At 38.8% G+C, this 26,998-nt stretch overlaps 1 protein-coding gene and 1 non-coding gene across 2 annotated transcripts; one reads left to right on the top strand and one right to left on the bottom strand.

Moving 5' to 3' along the window:
* Positions 1-13,434: 13,434 nt before the first annotated feature.
* Positions 13,435-14,025, bottom strand: LOC110893482. Its single transcript, XM_022140589.1, has one exon. The coding sequence runs from the start codon at positions 14,023-14,025 to the stop codon at positions 13,435-13,437; it is 591 nt and encodes a 196-aa protein (XP_021996281.1).
* Positions 14,026-18,815: 4,790 nt separating this feature from the next.
* LOC118485281 lies at positions 18,816-18,922 on the top strand. The gene has a single exon (XR_004875586.1). It is a non-coding gene; the product is annotated as a small nucleolar RNA R71 (small nucleolar RNA).
* The last annotated feature ends 8,076 nt before the right edge of the window (positions 18,923-26,998 follow it).

Below are 26,998 nucleotides of genomic sequence, written 5' to 3'. Positions count from 1 at the left end.
TAAGCGATGCGATAGGTTTAAATAATAGTTACACTTACAACAACATAAATAAACTTGCGTTTCTAGTTCATGGTGAGATTGCGTTGCGATAGAGTTGCGATTGCATTTGCGATTAACACCTCCAACATATAATAAACATGCACAAGTAACACATAATAGCACACACACGTAAAACAATATCAAGAACATGAGATTCAAGTTGCGATGCGATTGCGATGAGATTAGCGATAAATGGATTAGCGATTAAACTGCGATTATTTCATTTACTCCACATGATACAACTAAAGTAACATAAATTAAAGAAATCGATTAACAAGTCAAAGAGTACTATCAATAATTAATCAAGGAATGACAGATCGAATTAGCAATCTTTTCTTCCTTTGACTTTGAATTTGACTTGTACTTTAACTTCAAAACGCGGGTTGTTACATACGTTCAATATACGTAGGAGAATACGTGCAAAATATAGTGTGAAGCCTGATTTCTGCGAGCTATGTGCTTATGTGTTTACGTGCTTATGTGATTACATGCTTATGTGGATTATGTGCCTACGTGATTATGTGCCTACGTGATTATGTGACTATGTTTAGATGCCAATGTGTTCCTAAGCTTTATTTAGTAGTAGTGTGTTGTGAGGTGAGATTCGATTATATAGTTGTTCAGTCCTATGGCGATGTCAGTTGCAGACAATGTTGTCATTCGCATCACACACTTCCCGCGATGCACGCCGAAATCATGCTGACAAGCGAATCACTTATCTAGTCGCAAAGCAGATGGCTAAGGTTATTCCGTAAATTGTCAGTGGGCATAATGAGAATACTAGCAAGTCCTCTGAGGAATCAAAGACCGACTCTCCAAAGGGTACTTTCAACTTCAAGCACTTTAAGGCATGTTGCCCAAAAGACTTCACAGGCGAAGACGGACCAAGCGCTATGTTTCAGTGGTTCGACTCAATTGAAATCACGCTACGCCAAAGCGGATGTCCCGATCACCTACGTACTGTCAACGCAACTGGCGTTTTCCAGTCCAGAGCTCTGGATTGGTGGACCGCCGAAAGGAACGGACGTGGGAACGATGCAGCCTATGGGCTTACTTGGGATGAACTGAAGGAACTCATGATGAAGGAATTCTACCCACCCCACGAGCTCCAGAAGCTGGAGAACGTCAAGCAGGATGGTGGCGATAACGTCGGTCTAACTGCTCGCTTCAAACAGTTGAGTATCATTTGTCCAAGCCAGGTGGCAACACCTGATATGACGATCAAGAAGTATATCCGTGCTTTACCGGACTGTGTTGCTGACTTCGTGCAAGCCGCGAAGACGACAACCATTGAAGAGACATACCTACTCGCTGCTGAGATTAATGACAAGTGAGTGTTGGCTGGTTATTTCAAGAATACCACCAAGAGTCTCCACCAAGTTACCGCCGCTCCCACCGCTGAGCCCGCCGCTCCGGAAGCTTCCAAGTCTTCTCGCCGTAAACGCAAGAACAACAACAACAAAAACAACAAGAATTGTGTAGTAACTGCCGCTCCACTCCAAGCTGTCCCTGCTCAACCGCAACCTCAGAATCGCCAAGTAGCGGCACCGGTGACCAATGCACCGCCGGCCAAGCGTGCTTATACTGGTCCACACCCGATGTGCCCTACCTGTACTTATCATCATCCTATTGGGATTGCATGCAGATTTCGTGTTCACTGCAACCTGTACGGCCATTTTACTGCTAACTGCCGGACTGGTCCCCGCCAAGCTCAAGCTCAAGTTCAAGTTCCTGCACCACCAGCTCTCTTTCCTGCTACCCAGGGCCAACAAGCAGCTCCTGCACCCGCTGCTCACGTAAGAGCCTGCTTTGCATGTGGTGATCCCAACCACTATGCAAATGTTTGCCCAAACAGTGTGGTGAAGCAAGAGCCACAGCAACAGCTGCAACAACATCAACAGCAGCAGCCTCAACAGCAGCAGCAACAGCCAGCAGCCCGCGGACGTGCCTTCAACATCAACGCCCGCCAGGCTCAAGCAGATAACAATGTGGTTAATGGTACGTTTCTTGTGGACTTTATATATGCTTCGTGTTTATTTGATACTGGAGCCGATAACTGCTTTGTGTCGTTAGAATTCGAAAAGCTCCTAAATCGTAAGCGCGCCCATCTCCCTACGACGTTCGACGTTGAAGTTGCCACTGGAAGAACTGTTACTGTTCGTTCTGTTCTCCGTGATTGTACGCTTGAACTCAACAATCTCGTCTTTCCTATCGATCTTATTCCGATACAGGTTGGTAGTTTTGATATCATAGTAGGCATGCAATTTCTTCGCGAAAATCGTGCTGAAGTCGTTTGTTTAAACAAAATGATTCGTTTCTCGCTCGCTAACGGTGATCAACTCTGTGTCTATGGTGAAGTCGCATCGAAGAATCTCAAACTCATGTCGTGTATCCAAGCGAGCAAGTACCTCCGCAAGGAATATAAAGTTTTCTTGGCACACATCGTAGTAGCGGAGGAAAAGGAAAAGAAGGCAATGGATAAGGTGCCTGTGGTTCGTGATTTTCCTAACGTCTAACCTGATGATTTACCTGGTTTACCCCTGAGTCATGATATTGATTTCCGTATCGACCTCAACTCTGGAGCCAATCCTGTTGCTAAAGCTCCTTATCGCCTCGCTCCGTCTGAAATGCGCGAACTCTCGAGTCAACTCCAGGAATTGCTTGACAAAGGCTTCATTCGCCCTAGCACCTCTCCTTGGGGCGCACCTGTCCTATTCGTCAAAAAGAAGGAAGGATCGTTCCGAATGTGCATCGATTATAGGGAGTCGAATAAGCTGACAATCAAGAATCGCTATCCCCTGCCCCGAATCGATGATTTGTTTGACCAATTGCAAGGTACTATGTGTTTCACAAAGATCGATTTACGCTAAGGCTATCACCAGTTACGAATCCAGGAGGAAGATATACCCAAAACTGCTTTCGGAACTCGATATGGCCATTATGAATTCGTCGTAATGCCCTTTGGTTTAACCAACGCACCCACGGTTTTCATGGATTTGATGAGCCGCGTGTGTAAACCATTTCTTGACCGTTTCGTCATTGTGTTCATCGATCCTTATCTATTCGAAATCGAAAACCGAACACGCGCAACATCTACATTTGGTTCTTGTTGGTGCACTACATGTGTTGACTTCGTCTTGGATCGAGTCTTTGTCTTAGAGTGTTAGATCAGGGCACGTTTTACGAGAAAACAGGAGATTGTATAGGTGTTTGTAATAGGTTTCGCTTGTATGGTCTTAGATAATAGGTTTCGCTTGTAGTGACATTGATGGTTCCGCTTGAATGTCAGTTAGAGGTTCCGCTTGAACGACATGTATGCTCAAGCGAAACCTCAACACATATAAATAGTCTCTCAAGAGAAACATTTGTAACAGTCTTGGAACTCGTACCGAAGTGCTGCCGGATCGAGATTTGAATGTACACTGTCAGAAATCAATACAAGTAGAAGTTTAAAGTGATTTGCTAGTTGTTTCTAAGTCAAATACTTATTTTCCGCATCTGTATTTGATAGAATATTCTCTGAACGACTCATTCGGGTCGAGACACGATCCTTCAGTTCTCGAGTTACTCCAAGGGAATCGACTCTATGCCAAGTTCTCCAAGTGTGAATTTTGGCTTGAGAAGGTTCAATTCCTCGGTCACATCATCAATACTCAAGGTATACACGTCGACCCCACGAAAATCGAAGCTGTTAAGAGTTGGGTTACACCAAAATCACCATCCGATGTTCGTTGTTCCTCGTATTGGCGGGCTATTACCTTCGATTCATCGCTGACATTTCTAAAATTGTCATTCCGCTTACTTCTTTGACGCATAAAGACAAGTCTTTTGTTTGGGGAACCGAACAAGAGTAAGCCTTTCAAACTCTCAAGCATATGCTCTGCAATGCTCCTATCCTCGCCTTACCCGACGGAAACGATAACTTCGTTGTCTACTGTGATGCCTCGAACCTTGGTCTCGGTTGTGTTCTCATGCAACGGGACAAGGTTATCGGGTATGCCTCTCGTCAACTCAAGATCCACGAGAAGAACTATACAACCCATGATCTCAAACTTGGGGCCGTTGTTTTTGTTGAAGATTTGGCGACACTACCTTTATGGTACCAAGTGTACGGTCTTCACCGACCATAAGAGCATACAACATATCTTGAACCAAAAGGAACTGAATATGCGCCAACGCCGATGGGTTGAACTTCTCAACGATTACGACTGTGAGATTCGTTACCACCTTGGCAAAGAAAATGTCGTGGCCGATTCTCTAAGTCGATGAAGCTATTTGCATAGCGTTCGTAATACTCGCGCCCAGCACGACCTCGAAGCCTTGATTCGTGACGCTCAACACGCCTGCTTCATTGATAATACCTTGCGAGAGGAAATGAAAAAGTGTGGTGCTGAATCGCACTTTGTCACCAAATCGAACGGTATCTATTACTATCTAGATCGCATCTGGATTCCAAGTCGCAATAACATTCCAGATATATTGTTGACTGAAGCGCACAAGTCTCGGTATTCCATTCACCTTGGTGCCGACAAAATGTACAATGACCTTCGTCTACGGTATTGGTGGCCTGGAATGAAGAAGGATATCGCTATCTATGTTTCGAAGTGCCTAACTTGTTCGAAAGTCAAGGCCGAACAGCAAAGATCCTCTGGTTTACTCGTGCAACCCGAGATCCCTATGTGGAAATGGGAGAGTATAGCCATGGACTTTATAATGAAACTTCCCCGCACGCCGTCAAGTCACGATAGGATCTGGGTTATCGTGGACCATCTTACGAAATCTGCTCATTTTCTGCCGATACGAGAAGACTTTAAGGTAGCACGATTAGCACGGATCTACACCGAAGATATCATCTGTCAACACAGGACGCCTCATGATATCATCTCTGACCGCGATGGTCGGTTTACCTCGCGTCTTTGGGAAACGTTTCAATCTGCAATTGGTACTATTCTCAATCTAAGTACCGCTTTCCATCCCTAAACCGACGGTTAGACTGAAAGAACGATCCATACCCTTGAAGACATGCTTTGCTCATGTGTCATAGATTTCGGTGGTAATTGGAACGCGCACTTGAAGACATGCTTTGCTCATGCTTAGCTCATGCTTTGAAGACATGCTTCGCTCATGCTCATACCCTTGAAGACATGCTCATACCCTTGAAGACATGCTTTGCTCATGCTTTGCTCTCATACAATAACAGTTATCATTCTAGCATTCAAATGGCACCATTTGAGGCACTGTACGAAAGAAAATGTCGATCGCCGATTGTATGGCGCGAGATCGGAGACGCGCAAATTACCGGTCCTGAGCTGCTGCAAGAAACGACTGACAAAATCCTCCAAATTCGGGACAATCTGCTGAAAGCTCGGAATTATAAGAAAAGTTACACCGATAGACGCCGCAAGCCCCTTGAATTTAACGTTGGCGATCACGTACTCCTAAAGGTTTCACCTTGGAAGGGGTGATCAGATTCGGCAAGAAAGGGAAACTCGCGCCTTGATATGTTGGACCCTTCAAAATTCTGGAAGGGATTGGCAAGGTGGCCTACAGACTCGAACTACCAAGGAACTTAGCAACGTCCACCCGACTTTCCATGTTTCGAACCTAAAAAAGTGTCTAGCCGAGCAGAATTTACATGTATCGCTTGAGGATCTACAAGTGGACGAAACATTACACTTCGTGGAAAAGCCTGTCGAGATCATGGATAGAGAAACCAAGAAGCTCAGAAGCAATGCGCATTCCCAAAGTGAAGGTTCGCTGTGAAGGCAAACGCAGCGCAGAGTTCACCTGGGAACTCGAAAGTGACATGAAGGCTAAGTATCCACAGCTATTTGTTACGCCGAGATCGTAATTTCTGGACGAAATTCCCTAAAGTAGGGGAGGCTGTAATAACACGCCTCTTTGAAGTCAAAGTCAAAGTCAAAGGAAGAAAAGATTGCTAATTCGATATGTCGTTCCTTGCTTAATTATTGATTGTACTCTTTGACTTGTTAATCGATACTCTAATTTACGTTACTTTAGTTGTATTATGTAGAGTAAATGCAATAATCGTAGTTTAATCGCTAATTTATCGCTAATCTATTTAACGCTAATGTCATCGCAATCGTATCGCAACTTGAATCACATGTTCTGGATATTGCTTTACGTGTGTAGGCAATTATGTGTTACTTGTGCATGTTTATTATATGTTTGAGGTGATTATTCGAAAACGCAATGGCAACTCTATCACAACGCAATCTCATCGTGAACTGGAAATGCAAGTTTATTTATGTTGTTGTATGTTAGTTATGTTATCGTGTAACTATTATTTAAACCTATCGCATCGCTTAATCGACACTCACTTAAACGCATCGCAACGCTCAATGCACGAAATGAAAAGACGGAAACTAACTCACTCGAACCATCCGATCGAAGGACCATTCTTTGATTGGATGGTCATCCGTCCAGATGACCATCCGATTGGATGGCCATCTGATCGAACCACTCACACCGCCTCTCCTCCTCTCACCTATAAATACCACTTGTCACATCACTATTCATGATGTGACAACTCTCTCGTTCGACCAACACGCTCTTGACCTATTTTCTCTTGATCCCTCACGATTCTTGTAAGTTTTCAACTCAAATCTTGTACTTCTATCATTTACACACATTTTCCCACCAATTTCACCATCAAATCTTAACTTTTCACCAAGAAATCGGCTGATTTGAGCTGTTTTAGGATGATGTCATCATGGGTTCTCATGAACTTCAAAGTGTGACCTCATTCCACCAAGAATAACTCAGATCAAAGAGATTTCAACATGTTTAAACGCTGATTCGTCATAATCTAAACATTTTCCATCTGATTTCCACTTTTCTTTAATGTTCTTAACTTTTCACTCAAAAACCGATAGAATCTGACCTCGTTCAGGCCTTCTACTCGGTTCGGGAACCGATTTCTATCAAAGAGATAACTGACTCAACGGGTTGAACATGAACAACTGTCAAGAACAGTTAACTGATCGGACGGGGTGATTCCCATTCGACCGAATGACTTGGACTTGGTGGAGTTCCCGTTGTTTGAAACGTTGTCATACCATCTCGGTTTAAACGCAAAAACTTTTAACTTTGAAAATTTTACAAACGAACAGTCGCTGAACAGATTGTCGTCCGATCGGATTGCCATCCGATCAAACGAAAATCTGACCGGATGACTTATGATGTTCAACACTTAATCAAATCTTGCAAACTTCAAAAAACATCAGTTTCCAACGTATAGTCATCCGATTGGATGACCATCCGATCGAATGACTATTCTATCAGGAGACTTGAAACTTTGAAATGTCTTACTTGAACGGATCACCCCCCGATCGTTGAAGACATGCTTTGCTCTCGTACAATAACAGTTATCATTCTAGCATTCTAATGGCACCATTTGAGGAACTATACGAAAGAAAATGTCGATCGCCGATTGTATGGTGCAAGATCGGAGACGCACAAATTACCGGTCCTGAGCTGCTGCAAGAAACGACTGACAAAATCCTCCAAATTCGGGACAATCTGCTGAAAGCTCGGAGTTATCAGAAAAGTTACACCGATAGACGCCGCAAGCCCCTTGAATTTGACGTTGGCGATCACGTACTCCTAAAGGTTTCACCTTGGAAGGGGGTGATCAGATTCGGCAAGAAAGGGAAACTCGCGCCTCGATATGTTGGACCCTTCAAAATTCTGGAAAGGATTGGCAAGGTGGCCTATAGACTCGAACTACCAAGGAACTTAGCAACGTCCACCCGACTTTCCATGTTTCGAACCTAAAAAAGTGTCTAGCCGAGCAGAATTTACATGTATCGCTTGAGGATCTACAAGTGGACGAAACATTACACTTCGTGGAAAAGCCTGTCGAGATCATGGATAGAGAAACCAAGAAGCTCAGAAGCAATGCACATTCCCATAGTGAAGGTTCGCTGTGAAGGCAAACGCAGCGCAGAGTTCACCTGGGAACTCGAAAGTGACATGAAGGCTAAGTATCCACAGCTATTTGTTACGCCGACATCGTAATTTCTGGACGAAATTCCCTAAAGTAGGGGAGGCTGTAATAACACGCCTCTTTGAAGTCAAAGTCAAAGTCAAAGGAAGAAAAGATTGCTAATTCGATATGTCGTTCCTTGCTTAATTATTGATTGTACTCTTTGACTTGTTAATCGATACTCTAATTTACGTTACTTTAGTTGTATTATGTAGAGTAAATGCAATAATCGTAGTTTAATCGCTAATTTATCGCTAATCTATTTAATGCTAATTTCATCGCAATCGTATCGCAACTTGAATCACATGTTCTGGATATTGCTTTACGTGTGTAGACAATTATGTGTTACTTGTGCATGTTTATTATATGTTTGAGGTGATTATTCGAAAACGCAATCACAACTCTATCACAACGCAATCTCATCATGAACTGGAAATGCAAGTTTATTTATGTTGTTGTATGTTAGTTATGTTATTGTGTAACTATTATTTAAACCTATCGCATCGCTTAATCGACACTCACTTAAACGCATCGCAACGCTCAATGCACGAAACGAAAAGACGGAAACTAACTCACTCGAACCATCCGATCGAAGGACCATTCTTCGATCGGATGGTCATCCGTCCAGATGACCCTCCGATTGGACGGCCATCTGATCGAACCACTCACACCGCCTCTCACCTATAAATACCACCTGTCACATCACTATTCATGATGTGACAGCTCTCTCGTTCGACCAACACGCTCTTAACCTATTTTCTCTTGATCCCTCGCGATTCTTGTAAGTTTTCAACTCAAATCTTGTACTTCTATCATTTACACACATTTTCCCACCAATTTCACCATCAAATCTTAACTTTTCACCAAGAAATCGGCTGATTTGAGCTGTTTTAGGATGATGTCATCATGGGTTCTCATGAACTTCAAAGTGTGACCTCATTCCACCAAGAATAACTTAGATCTAAGAGATTTCAACATGTTTAAACGCTGACTCGTCATAATCTAAACATTTTCCATCTGATTTCCACTTTTCTTTAATGTTCTTAACTTTTCACTCAAAAACCGATAGAATCTGACCTCGTTCAGGCCTTCTACTCATTCTCTAGTGAAGTGCCGGTTCGGGAACCGATTTCTATCAAAGAGATGACTGACTCAACGGGTTGAACATGAACAACTGTCAAGAACAGTTAACTGATCGGACGGGGTGATTCCCATTCGACCGAATGACTTGGACTTGGTGGAGTTCCCGTTGTTTGAAACGTTGTCATACCATCTCGGTTTAAACGCAAAAACTTTTAACTTAGAAAATTTTACAAATTTTACAAACGAACAATCGCTGAACAGATTGTCGTCCGATCGGATTGCCATCCGATCGAACGAAAATCTGACCGAATGACTTATGATGTTAAACACTTAATCAAATCTTGCAAACTTCAAAAAACATCAGTTTCCAACGAATAGTCATCCGATTGGACAACCATCCGATCGAATGACTATTCTATCAGGAGACTTGAAACTTTGAAATGTCTTACTTGAACGGATCACCCTCCGATCGAACGACCATCCGACCGGATGACCGTTCGACCGGACGACCTGAAAGGTAGAGATACTTCTCTCATTTTAAAATGCTACAACGAAAACTTCAAAGTCACATCATACACAAACACATTTATCTCAAACGAATGACCATCCGACCGAATGGTGACCATCCGTCTGGATTGTCATCCGACCGGATCTCTATCCGTCCCACCTTTCACCGACACGCTGTTTAACGCACTGTTCATCGCTTACGCTATTGTTCTGTAATCAGGCTAACCTTCTAGTGCCCCCTTCAATCCAATCCAAGACTGTGTTATTCATTTAACACAATCTGTGAGTATACTTGAACCCTTTTTGCTTTACGCACTTTTGGGTGTTACACACGTTACCTATTTCAAATCACAATCGACACACACAACGCAAACACTTTTATACGCTAACCGTTATTACATGTTATACGTGTTACTCGATGAATGCTTGTATGTTATGTTTACATAGTGACTGTTGCCTGACACCTTAGCAACGATTGTACTATAGTTTGGACTCAGCACCTATCGTGGACAGGGGTTGTTAAGGGTTTTACTTCACGTGTCACAGTGGTGATATGTTTTACGCATTCTACAACTCGCAGTCATGTCTGTGCATATTTCATTGTCGATAACCTACTAGCTTCACTTTGCTACATGTTACATGCTGGTTATGTGTAAACCGCTTTCGCTATCTAATATACTATTAAACTTGTATGCTCACCTTTACACTATGTGTATTGACCTCTATTTTAACGTATGTGACAGGTGTTTAGGATGTTGTGCTATGCTAGCTTTTATGGAATCAAGCTAGGAGAGTCTAGAAATAAAACAATTTATTTATGAGTTATCGGAACAGTTTTATTTGTCTTTGAGAACAATTCATCTGTAATGATTGTGTTGCTTGATATGTAATGGTATGGGACGTAATGCTTAAATATTTGGTAATTTATAGTTGTTATTGAATCTCTTGGACAATCTGTTTCGCTCAGTGCCTCACCCCGATGTTTCCACCATCGATTGGGGTGTGACAATTCAAGCGGTTTCTTACTTTCTTCTAGGGCAGACAGTACCGCCCAAACCGTGAAGTATTACTAAGCTTGAACCTGGTTGTCGCAGTATCTATACACTAAACAAGACATAGAATTAACCAATCACCCTTCTAACCCCCTTCCAAGTAGTTAACGCGTTTTATATAGATCGTAAAGACACGAATATGTGAATCAACAACATGTGAAGAATGGTTAGATAAATTTGCCTTCAATATAAAAAACTAGTTATTAAAGTCATTAATACATATCCAAATAAAAAAGGAGCCAAAGATTGGAAATCAAAAAGTAGTACATAAAAGATTTGTCTTCACCAAGTGATGTAAGAGTTTAGCCAAGCATGGACTTTGTTTGACAAGAACTCTTACGATCGATCTTGGATCCCGAGACTACTACACACTCTAAATGATAGAAGATGGATGATGGTGGTGGATGATGGTGTTGTAGTGGTGGTGGAGTGGTGGCAAGTGTGAAAGAAGTGGTTTGCCAAGGGATGGATTGGAATGGAACCAAGCACCCCTATTTATAGCTACTATTTATAGCTGAAGTCAGACGATCAACATGGCCCGTTCCCACCTGGCATGGCCCCATGGCCGTCTTTCTCTCTCTTCCTCATTAACTGCAGCGTCAGGTCTTGTAGTAACACGGCCCCATGTGTCAGCGACACGACCCGTGGCCATTCTACTTGCTGTACTATCTCAGATTCTGCGAATCTTAGAGTTGACCAAGCCCCGTGTTGCCTCAGCACGGCCGCGTGTTGGTTGTTTGGTTTATCCTTTGCTGTTTTCTTTTCTTCTGTAGAGAATCTTGCCTTACGCACGACCCATGTTGGTTTGGATGTGGATGGGGGCTTGGCGAGTTGCGTCAATCCTCCTTCTTTGTATTTTTGTTGGTTTTTGCAGTTATTTTGCTCCTTTTGTGCTTTGAAGCTCTTTTGACCCTGTAAATTAAAAAGGAATAAAGAAACAAGCTTTTTCCAACATTACTACTGAAAACGGGTTGATTTTACGCCGCATTTGATATAATTTATGTGTTGTGTTTTAAGTACATCAAATACCCCCACACTTGAATCTTTGCTTCTCCTTAAGCAAAACTCTATAATGTGGCTTACACACCCAAACATAATAGGTAGAAGAGAAGGGTTTTGGACTTATATTTAGAGTGTCGAGAATCCAAGTTCTAATTTTATTTTGTTTTTATTTTATTTACAATCTTATTCGTCATGATTTATTTAAAACACAAATTAAGAAAATTAATTTTTTTAGGCATAACATGCCTTTATAAAATTCCATTAGTTATATATAAATTTACACACCTCACAAGTGGTCACTCAACACTCGGCCAAAGTTGTGTAAGTGAGAACACTCGTGCCCGGTTTGGAAGTTACTCCTACCATAGGCTAGGCAAACAACCAAACCTCCTCCTTTGTGACGTTTAATCCTTGTAAATATCAAGAGGACTTTAAAGGGTAGGTTGTGGTTTGGGTTTGGTTTGTTCGGTAAAGTTAGCGAAAGGCGTAAAAAGTATCGGGTTTTTCATTGCTTTTGCGGCTTAGCAAAAAATACTTTGGTTCTTTTTTTTTGCCAAAGTTGAAAATGAGCCATAATTGTTTTTTTTACAACCGATATTTTTACAAAACTAAAAGATGAAAATAAAAGGTTTGCGGATGAGGGTGTTTTTGTGGGTTTAGAAATGAAAGGTTTAAGACTCAAAGGGTTTATCTAGGGGATGTTTTTGGTAAAGAAAAGAAAAATAAAGGTTTTGAAATGAAAAATGGGTTGATCCTAATGCCTCCATCATTTACTTACTTTGATTTATTTCTTAAGGACTTGGGACGTATTGCATTGGCAAGTTCCAGATTTGCAAGAACTAAACGGGCTATTCACACAAGAAATTAAAATTGAGCAATTAGTATAGATGTGTATTTATATGCTCGGTAAAGGCTCAAAACTCACTTTTATGGGAAAAGGGGTTAAAGTGTAAAAATGTATATATAATCAAATTTTACAAAGATTTGTTATGCCTGTTTTTATAATTTTCTTGATTGGTTCTTTTTATCACGACGCTATCAAGTGTAAATTAGTAAAAACATAATTTTTAGAACTTATTTTACCCAACTAAACCAAGATAAGTAAAAGAAAATAAAAAAAATTTGACAAAGTTTGGGGTGATTAGCGGTTTTCCAAGGCGAGTTTTGTGTTAGGCTTGTTTTTAGGACAAATGATTCAAGGTTTTATCATCCCCCCACACTTAAATTACACATTGCCCTCAATTTGTCCCAAATAGGATTTATTTTGGTTAGATGTGTTAAAAGTGTGTGAAAATAGCAATTTTTATGGTTACTGGCACTTGTAGCACGAGGGCGTGCTATGGGGACACGGCCCCGTGTCCAAAGTGCCAGTAACAATTTTGAACAGAAGACTTACACTATGGTGGCCATGGGGGCGTGCTGGGTAAGCACGGCCCGTGCCACCTTCTCGGTAGAAAATTTTGGACATCAGACAGTTGAGCATGGGGGCGTGCCTGGTGGGCACGACCCCATGCTGCAGACACTGTTTTGCGGTTCTTAAGTCGGGAGGCTCTGGTTTACATGCATGGTTTCCATTTTTCATCGTCCATCATCCTCATTTGAGCGTGCTTTATTCCTATAAAGATAAAACCCAAAAGAAAACATTAAACTAATTATTAAACTAAGATTTAAACTACTTAACTAATGGATAGTCCACGGAATGCCTCCATGGTGCGCCATGTTTATAAGGGTCCTTGGCTAGACTCAAAGTCGGTCAAATGTTATCCGAGTGCTTGAGTCAATCGCTTTGAGGTATTTGACTGGATCATCCTCCGCTCGTTGTCCCACTTCGAACTTGATCTCCTTTTCACCAACCCTCAATGTTAATTTCTCGTTTCTCATATCCACCATAGCCCGTGCGGTGGCAAGGAAGGGTCTTCCTAATATGAGTGGGATTTCGGTGTCTTCTTCAATGTCTAAGATAACAAAGTCGGCCGAAAAAACTAATTCTCCAACCTTTACCAATAGATTCTCTATGACACCTTGAGTGTACTTTACCGATCTATCCGCAAGTTGTACGCTCATCCTTGTAGGATGCGGATTACCTAACAACAGTCGGTTGAACATAGAGGCCGACATTAGATTAATGCTAGCCCCCAAGTCGGCTATTGCATTGCTTATTAGTGATCCACCAATGGAACAAGGAATGGTGAAGCTTCCGGGATCAATCTTCTTCTGGGGGAGCTTGTTGAGGAGTGTCACCGAGCATTCTTCACTTAGGGTGACTTGTTGAATGGATTCAATCTTTGTTTTGTGAGTGAGGAAGTCTCTCCTGAACTTGGAGTATTTTAGCATTTGAGTGAGGAGTTCCACAAAAGGAAGATTGATGTGAAGTTGTTTAAGAAAGCTCACGAACTTAGTAAATTGCTCGTCGGTCTTTTGCCGATGTAAACGACCGGGGTAAGGGACCGGTGGTGGTTTGGTTGTGTCGGTATTTTGGGGTTGAGTATTTTCTTGGATATTGGTAATAGGTGTTTTAGTGGGGATTGGATGGTTGTTGTGGTGTTGATTCAATCTCGGGTCCTACCTTCCGGCTTCTTAGGTTGATTACGTTTACTTGGGCTTTTGGGTTTGTTTCAGTGTTACTAGGTAAGGCTCCCTACGATCTCTCGACTAAATTTTGGGCAAGTTGGCTTATTTGTTTTCCTATATTTCGAACACTAGCCCGTTGGTTTCTAATTTCAGCCTCAGTTTGTAGTAACCTTTCCGAGTATCTTTTATCGAATTCGGAGAAGAGGCGAGTGGTAATATCCTCAAGCCTTTCTCTTCCTCCTTGTTGTTGTGGTTGGAAACTTTGTCGCTCATTTCGTGGTTGTTGTTAAAAGTTAGATCGTTGATTTTGATTTTGTTGGTTATTAACCCCCGATTCCCTCCAATAAAGTTAGGATGATTACGCCACTCGGGAGTGAAAGAGTTACTTGGAGCTCCCGGTGGTCGTGGCTGGTTATTTAGGTAATTTACCACTTCTGTTTGATTTTCTAAATCTTTCATACAACTCCAGTTTTCATGGGAGTGAAAGAGTTACTTGGAGCTCCCGGTGGTCGTGGCCGGTTATTGGATGGTTGTTGTGGTGTTGATTCAATCTCGGGTCCTACCTTCCGGCTTCTTTATTTTAGTAGTTAAGGCTTCGATTTGAGCTTGCAAAGAAATGGTTTCATCCACCTTGTGGGCGCCCGATGTGATAACTAGCATAAAACCGATGATTTCCGTACTATTTTAATAATACTTTATTTCCTGCAATTATGTGTTTAAACGTCAACATTATACGCTTGCTTGCTTTACAAATGAATTCATGCATGTTTCACACTTCATTTATCGCATTGTGCAATACATTAAGCGTTGCGTCGAAACGACTAGTAAACTCACCGGTAAGACAAGCTGTGGCAGGATAGTTTCAGCATGCAGTTAAACGATAGATTTAGGGCCTAGATGTAGGTCCAACATCAAAAATACATTAAAACCCAAGTGTAGGAACAAGGGTTAACATAAACACATTCCGGAAGCTAAAACAAGCACTAAAAAATGCCCGAAACGCACCTAAAATGCAGAATTCTGCAGAAATCCAGCAAAAACAGCATTTTAACACCAAAATAATATGCAGAATTAAGGGTTAAGTGTCCAGAGTAACTTGTAAAGTGTCAGGAATGAAAACTGTCACAAAAGGTACTTCCTACCTTGCAAAATTCACTTGTTAGCACTTTAACGAACCGACAACCGAACGATTAACCGGACACTACCCGAAACATCAAAAATAGACTAGAAACATAGTTTTAATGTTTTAAAGCTAGTTATGGTAATAGAACACCTTAAAATCATCAAAACACTTAAACATACTAAAACTTACATTTAACCTTCTACTTTACATCTTCTACCCTAGACTTCCAAGTTTTACATTTACCCCCCCCCCCTTCTTCCAACCGGCCCCAAGGGTGGCCCCACTCCCTTTCCATTAAAATATTATCATTGTGTGCAAGATATGGGATATTAAAACTCTTGGATAAACAATTGTTGGAAAGTTATTATAAAGGACCCTTAGTGAATAAACATGATCATTTCTCATTCAAACTTCATCTTCATCTTTCCTTTTCCCTCTTCTAACTCTTAGCCAAACATACACACATATACATCCACCATTTTCATTCATCAATCAAGCAATCTAAGGTTATATCAAGGTTCTAGAAGGTTTGGAGCAAAGGAAGTGGAAGGACCTTCTCAAGGAGCTTTTATCCACTCATCTTCTTCATTCTTCATCATCTTCTTGTTCTTGCCACATCCCTAGCCACAAGAGCTAGTGGTATGGTCCATAAACCATCATTTGCTTCACGTTAAGCTTATGCACAAGTTACACCATCAAAGAACCTAAACTTTAAAAGATGGTAACATGAAGATCTAACATAATCTAAGTGAAAATAAGTTGTTTTGAAGTTGTTTGATGTATTTTATGAAGTTGTGAATGTTCAATCTATTGTTTTTAGTTAGATCCATCATGTGAAAGATTGTTAGAAGCTTAGATCTAACAAGTTTAAGCATGGATCTTGAAAGATCCATGGTGAAACTTGAAGATGAACTTGAAAAGTCTTTATGTGAACATGAAAAATGGTTTTTAAAGTATGTTCTTATGATCTTGAAGTAACTAAGTTTATGGATGATTAACTTATGAAACTAAGCCTCGTAAAAAGTTCATGAAAAATTCATCAAGAAGCTTGTTTTTGGAAGAATCAAGTATGTTAAGTGTAGATTTAAAAGACTACATGTTTTTATAAAATAATCAAGTTCATCCTAGAGTTTAACATGATGATTTTAGTGTATGTAACTTGTGAGATTGTTGGAAATTGATTTTTGATGATGAAAAGAAAATAAACATATGTTTTGAAAACATGGGAACCTCCATATTTAGGGGAAACTATGTCAAAATTTTTATAAAATTTTGACACTTAGAAAAGTATAAGTTTTGGTGAAACTTATTCCCCAAAAATTTACTTAAAAATATTTACTAAGTTTCCTAATTTTTATACAAAATTACAAGTCAAGAAATAAGGTTTTCTTCACGGTTAAAATTAATATTAAGTATGTATATTTTTAGGGAAAATATATATTTTTTTGGTCACGAAATTATGTGCTATGTGTATATTATGTGTATTATATGTATTAGTGTATTAGGAACTTGAAAAATACACTAAATACTCCAAAGGAGTATCACCACCAAAATACACATATAAATACATAAGGATACTTAAGTATACAAGTATACAAAATTCCTCATAAAAGAGTATATGGACAAATACAAGAATAAATATTAACATAAACATATATTCCTCAAAACATATGGACTTGGATAAATATTGGACATTTTTGACATAAATATATATTTGGAGATATATATATATATACATATATATATATATATATAATTTCTACCAAGTAATGAAAATTATACAAAAATCGGGTAAATGACAAAAATAATTATATATATATATATATATATATATATATTTAACAAGCATAACAATATATATATATATATATATTTCAAACAAACCTTAAAAATATATTGTTTTTAAGAAATATAAATCCGGAAAGTATTAAAAATGAAATAATTGATTTTTGACAAATAATGCAAAATACACAAGTATTTACATAAAAATACAAGTATACTTACACAAATATAATATTGAAAATATTATATAACAAATTACTAATATTTATTTTTGGAAAATAATATAAGTATCATATTTTGGATAAGTTGTGAATATAGATTATTTTTAACACATACCATTTTTTTCAAATACTACATATACAAATATATATTTTTGGGAAATAAAATATATATTTACAAGTGAACAATACAAATTCAAATTACAATAACACGACGAACAGGCGAGACCCGACAAACAAGGGCACGACCCTCACAAATGATGAACTTATACAAAACAAAAACCTAACTTAAGATGGTGACTTGTGCTTAGTGAGTTACGAGTCTAGTGATTAACGTACATAGAAACGTTTATAGGTTACGACGCCTACAAGACAAGCCGGTGAAGTTTCAACGCAGGATACACAAATCTGTGAGTTCATTTCCCCACTTTTAAACATTTTCGTGTTTTCTAAACTTGGGGAAAATACATGTACAATGGTATGTAAAAACAAAACTAAGGAATGACGTATAGATCATGTGACGAATAGGGTGAGACTTAAGCACCATAAATCAACTATATACCTAGACCGCAGAACAAAAGGTTAGATCTAATGGGTTTCAGGAAGCCACACTCTTGGCCACGTTTTACCTAGAGTGCTTTTGTGTCTCGAGTCATAAATCGACAAAAAATGCCTATGGTTTGGATGCTTCCTATGTCATGACATATGTTAATGGCCTTGCAAACCATTAGCGATCTCGATTTCCTTACATTCATGGAATACACTTTTCAAGTACATTTTACAATTACATACCATGATTCTTACAACTATTACTCATATGTTTTACACAAACTACATGAATTCACACCAACTTTTGTTGACGATTTTTAAAACTTACATATATTTCAGGGAACTAAGTGGATGTGCGCACGGTCTCTTTGCTCAAGAATGTTGTTTATCTTTCAAATTATCATGTGTCTATGCTCCGTTGCTACTTTTGATGGATTTGTTTGTTATATCCCTCCTTCTTGCGGAGATATAGCGAGCAAAACCTTGATCTTTGATTTGGATTGAAGTTGTAAACTTTTCAAACAATTATCTTTTGTTATGATGTAAACTTTAAACTTAACTTTTTTTTGAATGTTAAAATTTGAATGGCAATTTGGAGTTATTTTATATTCATGCAGAATGTTTACTTGTCGTATGCAATAAGAACCCTTCAGATCACACCTCGTGCTTCCGCCTTTGAAAGGGGTGTGACACCCGAGGCTTTGGAATTTGAGCCCCTAGGAGTGAGCCATTGAAAACTATTTTGAGCAAGTTCTTCAATTTGATTATAGATTTTCTCGGGACGCTGATTCCCAAGGAGTCCCCCGGAGCCGGAATCAAGGATTTGCCTTGTGTGTGGCAAGAGTCCATTGTAGAAGGTGGACACTTGTTGCCAACGTTAAAGACCATGATGTGGGCACTTCCTTAATAGCTACTAGAATCTTTCCCATGTCTCGTACAATGATTCCCCGTGTTCTTGAGAGTAGGTGTTAATCTCGGTCATGAGTGTGGCGGTTCTAGCGGGAGGGAAATTTTTGTAGAGAAATTTTTAGGCAAGTTCATCCCAAGTGTGTATGAACCCACTTGGGAGGGTGTTTAGCCAAGCTTTCACTCGGTCTTTGAGGGAAAAAGGGAACATACGGAGCCGAATAGCATCATTGGAGGCTCCGTTGATCCGAAAGGCGTCACATATTTCCATAAAGTTGGTAATATGTAAATGAGGATCTTCATCGGATAGGCCATGTAAAGTGGCGGAATTTTGGAGCATTTGGATTAGGTGTGGTTGAAGCTCAAAGTTGTTAGCATCGACATTAGGAGGGTTAATAGCGGCTCCAAGATTACCGACCGTAGGCCGTAGCTAATCCCTGAGAGTGCGTTGATCCGCCATAGGGGGTTTTGGGTCGAGGCTTTTTGTCGGTTTTTGGCTTGAAGTCTTTTTCTCAAAAAGTGCTCAGGTTCGTCAAGCGATACTTTTATGTCTTTGTCGGAGATGGAGGTCATGCACCAAACTGTATCTCCTGTGAATTATATAGAATTTGTGATTTTCTACGAACAAAAAAAATATCTGGTCAGCAGAATAGCACGGCCCTGTGCTGGTGTTAGCACGGCCCATGCTGTCCAAAAAAAGTTTTTGTTTTCGAGTTCCCAGATATTGGAAATTTAACACGGCTCGACTCCTATAACACAACCCCGTGTCTCTGTTCTAGTAACAAGAAAATAGCTCTTCCTAGATACAGTAGGTTTAACACGACCCATGTTAATCAAACACGGCCCCGTGTTATTCCTGCAGAAAGTAGAAAATTGAAAGAAAAAGAAGAAAAACTTAAAAACAAAAGATAAAAATGACTAAGCCGTTAATTTTAAGCTGTATCAAAATCCTTGTGTCCCCAGCAATGGCGCCAAAAACTTGACGTGGTGCGGTGTGTATATATTTTTTTAGATATATTTTAGCTCTTTTTACTCACAAATTCAAGTTTTAAATTTATAAAACACGATATAATACTATCACTCTACACACACGTTAGGGCAAGTGCACCCATCACGGACGTAGTATAGTGATGGTAAGATACCGAGGTCGTCCAAGGACACAAGAGCTTTTAATACCGGCTTATCGTTAACATCAAATCTAACCAAATTTTGATAAAAAAAGGTTTTTAAGTTATAAAAAAGATAAACTAAAAAGCAAAAATAAAATGTAAGGAAAAAATAATAGAAAAGAAGGAATCACTTGGTTCCAACTTGTAACACCCCAAAAACGGGTTTATTAATTATAATAAAGTAACCGAAAATAAACGGGTAAAATACGGTAGTGATAAAAATAAACCCAGTAAATATTAGGATCTAAATAAGTAAGCCTAATATTAACTAAAAAGTGAATCAAAGCTTTGGAGGAAATAAAGCTTATAAAAGACCCGAGGTAACGGGGTGTATGTAACACCCTAAAACATAAATCCTTTTATTATAAATCCGACGTTGATATTAACGAGATAAACTAACTAGTGATAAAACTAACCTAGTTAGATAAGAGTTTAGTGATAATAAATTAGAGTGTTAGAAACACCCAAAATAAAAACCTCATGAAAGTAGGAGGGTTAAAAGTGCCAAGTATGAAACAAGTTTTATTAAACACAAATAAAATAAAATCCAACACACACACTGGTGTGTGGATCGACCAGAACGTAGAGGGGGGCGATCAGGTTTCTCCAAAACCCTAACTCACCCAAAAATTCACAAATTGAAGGTCAAGATCAATTCCAAAAAGAAATCCGAGCCTAGATTGGTGATCTCCATTGCAAGGGGGTCATAAGGTATGTGAAATTTGATAGAAAATCTCTACTTGAAATTCTGATGAACTTAGAGAATTTAGAAATTTTTGATGCATGATTGTTATATGGATGAAATAGGAACATAGTAGTGTCTAGGAGTAAACCCTAGACAAGTATATGTTAAAATCATGCTTAGCTCAAGTAGATTCAGATTTTTGTTGATATTAAATTCATGTATGAGATGTTTTTTAGGGTTTTGATTGCTAAAAATTAGTGTTATGATGTCAAGAACATGCTTAAATTGAAAGCTGAATTCAAACAGCTCCTGATCAGAATTTACAGCCGACTTGTATTGGCTGTAACCTGAACAAAACATTATATAAACGTGTGTTTCTTGAGTCTAAAAGGTAATTCCAGGAAATATCTTTAAAACCCCACTGGAATCGCATTTTTTCGACAAAAATTGAGCGTTTTATGATTTTTTCTGTATCAAAGGTTCAAGCTGTGTTTTCTGGCAGAATTTGCAGCCCATTACGAATGTCATAACTCAATTTAGTAATTTAGTTATGGTCTCAAATTGTTACGGTAGATAGTTTTAAGCGATTAGAAGAATCATCAATTGGAATTTCGTCAATCGGATAAACGAGGAATTTTTAATGAATTTTTCCGTAAGCTGCAGTCAGAAGTGACGAATCTGATTGCAGCATAGTAAATGAATTTTTATAAATTTTTGGTAGAGAGTTGGACTCTAAAAATTTAACACAAGGATAAACCCTCCGAGGGGCACGTCTCATAAAAATATTTTAATTTTTGTAAGCCCGTAAGTATAGTAAACGGACGTCCCCAAACAGCATATTTTCAGTGAAATAAGCTATACATGTTAATGAATGATCAATGCAAGTTGAATATGAAAATTATGCAAATGTATGCTCCTTATCAAGTACAATGATGTATGCTAACAAGAATATGTTGATGATAACCTGAAAGCGTAGGAGCCATGTCAACATGGACACGAGCATGGAAGGGCAATGGGGTAAAGCTAAATACGGAAGCTATGCATGAACTCGGACGCACGAGGTAAGTGATTTCTGTAATCACTTCTTATTTTATTTAAGTAAAGTAGCGTTAGTTGATTAAGCATGATGATGTTTAAAGTTTCATATGGTTTTGGTCGTATGAAATTGGTAATTTTAGCTTAGTAGACCGAATGGGACAATATAAAGTTGTAATGATATGACGAATAATGTCTAAGTAATGGCTACGGTATGTAATCGGGTAATGGGTAAAATTGCACATAAGTGCACCAACCGAGAATGGGGACTTAGGTTAATGGGTCAAAGTGAAGGTATACTTTAGCATGGAACGTTTGTACAAGCAATGTTGATAGTATTTCATGTGCCCGGTTAGTGTAAGGTGTTATAACATTAACATTATGTGAGCCTTAAGTGTAAACATATGAGATGTTGATAAATGCATGACGGGTCGAATAATTCGTAATGAATAATAAGCCGAAAATGTATAAGTTAAGAATTTCCTTAACCCGGATGTTGGATTTTAAGTTCACATAATAGAATGTTAGTTTACAATCATGTAGGAAGAAACGGGAGGTTAATCGGGTAAACCGTTTAAAAGCTATGCAAGTTTTTGTGCGTGCGAACGACGAAAACAACACAGCAGAAAAATGGCAAAACTAGAGGTCGTCGCCGACGCCCCTATGGGCCGTCGCCGACGCCTTGTGCATTTTCAGTTTTCTCCGACGCCTAATTTTCCTGTCTACGGAGGTTTCTGGCTACGCGAAAAACTAATAGCCGTCGCCGACGCCCTATAGGGCCGTCGCCAACGGCCTCCACATGTTTAAAATGCTGAAATTTGTTAATTAAGTTATTGTGTACCGTAAGCTTCGGTATATTAACCGTGGTCTACGACGGGCCTCCCAAACATAATTTTGAATGTTTCCTTGATGTTTCTGGATCATAAATCCAAGTCTAAGCACTCCATAATTAATGTACGAGTATGATAAGTGAATGCGAATAAGTTAATCAAGAATTGAATGTAAGTAAGTATGTGTAGACATGATTATGTAAGCATGTAGTTATGTATATAGGTAAGTAGATGTGTAGATATGTAGGTGCGTATGATTAGACGTATGAATATACGAATGCACGAAGTAGGATTTGTTGCCTATGAAAAGAGTGGGACAGGTATGCATGTATACATGGTTTCAATACGTTTGAGTATGGACGTTACTAATGATGTGCTTGAGATTGGAATGTAATGCAGGAATGAGAATGTCAGACTCTTGTAGAATTGAAGCCGAACCTGGAAGCCGAACTCGAAACAAAGGAATCCGAGAGGATAGTCGAATGAATCAAAGTTTATGTTGTTGAATGTTATATGATTTTTAATTGTACCAGATTATTGTTGTATGATGTTGTCAATGACTAATGGTTAAGTTGTATGTGATGTCCACAGGTACTACACGGATTTCTTCTACCACTATCGAAGATAAGCGGGCATAGATCGAGTCGAATTAACAAGGATTGTACGGAAAGAACGGTTACGTAGTCTTAATTTTGTAACGCATTAATTTGTAAAAAGGGAAGTGAATTTTGTAAGCTTCTTATTGAATGTGTGTATTGTTTTAAGATCGTAAAGAAATTTTTAAAGCTATTTTTCCGCTGCGTTATCTTTAAGTTCTTACACGATGATCTTACAGGGAATCGTTCTTATTACGAACGGGTCATGCCCGAATTTTTCTTAAATAATAGTATGGTAATATTACTTTTCGGATTAAGAAATATGGGCGTTACAAGTTGGTATCAGAGCCCTGGTTTGAGGGAAATCAAGTATGAGGAGGCAAATACTTGAACTCAAACCTGTGTGCTCTTGTGACAAGGAACCCGTACAATCCAAGACTCGATCAAGATCTAAAGGTAGAAGCAAATGTAAGTATGAATTTAAGTATGTTTATGAAGATACTAACATTATGTTGTGTGTAAGATAAGCATAGTTGTTTGGATGAGGATGATTCACGACTGCGGTCTCCGACCGACACCAAGGCACGCAGTAAGATAAATTGGTTCCAGGTACGTAGATTCAATATATGTAAGTACATGTAATGTTAAAACCTATCAACAGAAGAAGAATTTTAAATGAAAGATAATAATGGGATAGTAATGAAGTTTTGAAAATGCTACACGTGCCGAAACTTAATCCTTCGGACATAAGGTGGCGATTACACGAAGACACGAAACTAGTATGTGGATCGTGTACCTGGCCAGTACACAAGAAACATATGACGTTCGTGAGACCGTGCTAATTGTTACAGGTATGTCCGCTAGAACTAGGTAGTAGGTGGACGTGGGGGTGAAGAGGAGTGTAAGACGGAATGAAAGTATGAATGATATGTTAGAATCCGCGAGACGGATTCGAAGCATGAAAGGAATGAAAGCATGAATGATGTGCTAGAATCCGCGAGACGGATTCGAAGCATGAAAGGAATGAAAGCATGAATGATGTGCTAGAATCCGCGAGACGGATTCGAAGCATGAAAGGAATGAAAGCATGAATGATGTGCTAGAATCCGCGAGACGGATTCGAAGCATGAAAGGAATGAAAGCATGAATGATGTGCTAGAATCCGCGAGACGGATTCGAAGCATGAAAGGAATGAAAGCATGAATGATATGTTAGAAACCGCGAGACGGATTCAAAGCATAGAAGGGAATGAATTATAAGAATGAAAGGTTTAAATTCGTAAGTAATTACGTACCAAACAAGTAAATATTCTTTAGAAAGTGGATATTACTTAAGTTATGTTTTGAACTTCTATCTATATAAATATTTACGTGAATACGTTGTATGCAAGATGGTTGAGATGTATAAATGAGTCATACGGGTCAAATGGGGATTGCCATTGAACCCGATATTTAATGTTTTAAATTGTCAAGTCTTATAATTGTAGGCGAACATAATGCATGATCATCCAATGCCACAGATTGGAAAGAAATAACCATCGTAAGTTATGGATAACGAGTCAAAGGTTTCGATTCGCGCAAGGTATGTACAAATTTATGCTTTCTTTTGAGTAGGGGCTTATAGCTCGACTAAAGAGGGATGTGCCAGAAATGGGTAGTTGGTAGACATATGGTCAGAATGTAGATTACAATTGGATTTCCGAACAAGTTAAACAAAGTAAGTGATAGTTGCTAAGCATGTATTAGTAAAGTTAGCATGAAGTATTTGATTTACTATGTAGGTAAAGCCAAGTAAGCTATTGTAGTAGCAAGAAACCTTAGCTGAAAGAAATAAGCTGTGAGCAAGTTACATGAAAGGTATATTACTAAATGACTCTTGTGGGTCAAAATGAATGACGGGCTACGACCTGAACAATAACTTAAGTATGGACGGGAAGGGTAAGTTTTGTAAGAAGAACGGAAAGGATGTATTAAAGTACTTGTATGTAAGCATGAATGGAAAGAAATACAATCGTGTATTTCATTACATCCATGATAATTAAGAAACGTTAGTTAGACCTTGGAAAGCCAACTGTAATGGGTCGGTGAAATAATTAACAAAACGAAGGAATTGTGGGTGTTTATAAAACTAAACAGAATAAATTGGAAAGAATGTAATAATGATAAGTACCAACGGAAAATGCTAACCTTGATGCTAGGTTTGTAGGCTATGTTCATTTAAACAAGATATTGTTAGAAGGAAGCCAATGAGCGGAAGCCATTCATGAAAGGGAGGGAATCGAACCGGCCTTGACACGGACTCATTCAGAAGCGGGCCAATCCGGTTTGCAGATCGTTAAGTTATACAATGAAGGTGAGGTTAGTAAAATGTTTAATTCTAGATTGAAAGGTAAGAATCTGTGAATTATTTGTACATATGAATGAAATGAATGGTAGGACAAATATAGTATAGTATGAAATAACCGACTAGCAATGGTCATCTTTAGAAAGTATCTATGTCAATAAGAGAAAGATTTAAGGACCCTGAATGAAAACTTGGAACTAGTTGATTAATGCTCATATGTTGCTCTTTGCACGACATGCCGGTTTAGTATAAGGAAGTAATGTGGAAGATTAAATAAAAGGTTAGACATAAGGTTGAAAGTAGTTCAAGTGGCGGTAGAAAAGTAGATTAACGATTGATCCTCATAACAAGTACGGATAATGAGATTTAAAAATGATAGTTATGTAAGAATGTTGATGCTTGGATGTTTACGGTAATGCGTACTATCATACGCTCACTTCACATAGGGACATGAAGGAACCTAGAAAGGATGTTAGTTTCAAATTATGGAATATGGGATGTGTCACAAACATCAATTCCTCACAACATACTTATGTAAGTCGTCCAATGTAACCTGAATGAATAAACGAACGAAGAGTAAGACTAGACGGGTTATAGAAGGAATGAAAGAGGTTTCGGGGACGAAACCTTCTTTAAGGGGGGTAGACTTGTAACACCCCAAAAACGGGTTTATTAATTATAATAAAGTAACCGAAAATAAACGGGTAAAATACGGTAGTGATAAAAATAAACCCAGTAAATATTAGGATCTAAATAAGTAAGCCTAATATTAACTAAAAAGTGAATCAAAGCTTTGGAGGAAATAAAGCTTATAAAAGACCAGAGGTAACGGGGTGTATGTAACACCCTAAAACATAAATCCTTTTATTATAAATCCGACGTTGATATTAACGAGATAAACTAACTAGTGATAAAACTAACCTAGTTAGATAAGAGTTTAGTGATAATAAATTAGAGTGTTAGAAACACCCAAAATAAAAACCTCATGAAAGTAGGAGGGTTAAAAGTGCCAAGTATGAAACAAGTTTTATTAAACACAAATAAAATAAAATCCAACACACACACTGGTGTGTGGATCGACCAGAACGTAGAGGGGGGCGATCAGGTTTCTCCAAAACCCTAACTCACCCAAAAATTCACAAATTGAAGGTCAAGATCAATTCCAAAACGAAATCCGAGCCTAGATTGGTGATCTCCATTGCAAGGGGGTCATAAGGTATGTGAAATTTGATAGAAAATCTCTACTTGAAATTCTGATGAACTTAGAGAATTTAGAAATTTTTGATGCATGATTGTTATATGGATGAAATAGGAACATAGTAGTGTCTAGGAGTAAACCCTAGACAAGTATATGTTAAAATCATGCTTAGCTCAAGTAGATTCAGATTTTTGTTGATATTAAATTCATGTATGAGATGTTTTTTAGGGTTTTGATTGCTAAAAATTAGTGTTATGATGTCAAGAACATGCTTAAATTGAAAGCTGAATTCAAACAGCTCC

Source organism: Helianthus annuus, chromosome 12, assembly GCF_002127325.2.
Source record: "Helianthus annuus cultivar XRQ/B chromosome 12, HanXRQr2.0-SUNRISE, whole genome shotgun sequence".
NCBI classification, from domain to species: domain Eukaryota; kingdom Viridiplantae; phylum Streptophyta; class Magnoliopsida; order Asterales; family Asteraceae; genus Helianthus; species Helianthus annuus.
Note: the sequence above shows the minus strand (reverse complement) of the source record. Positions and strands in the feature narration are given on the sequence as shown.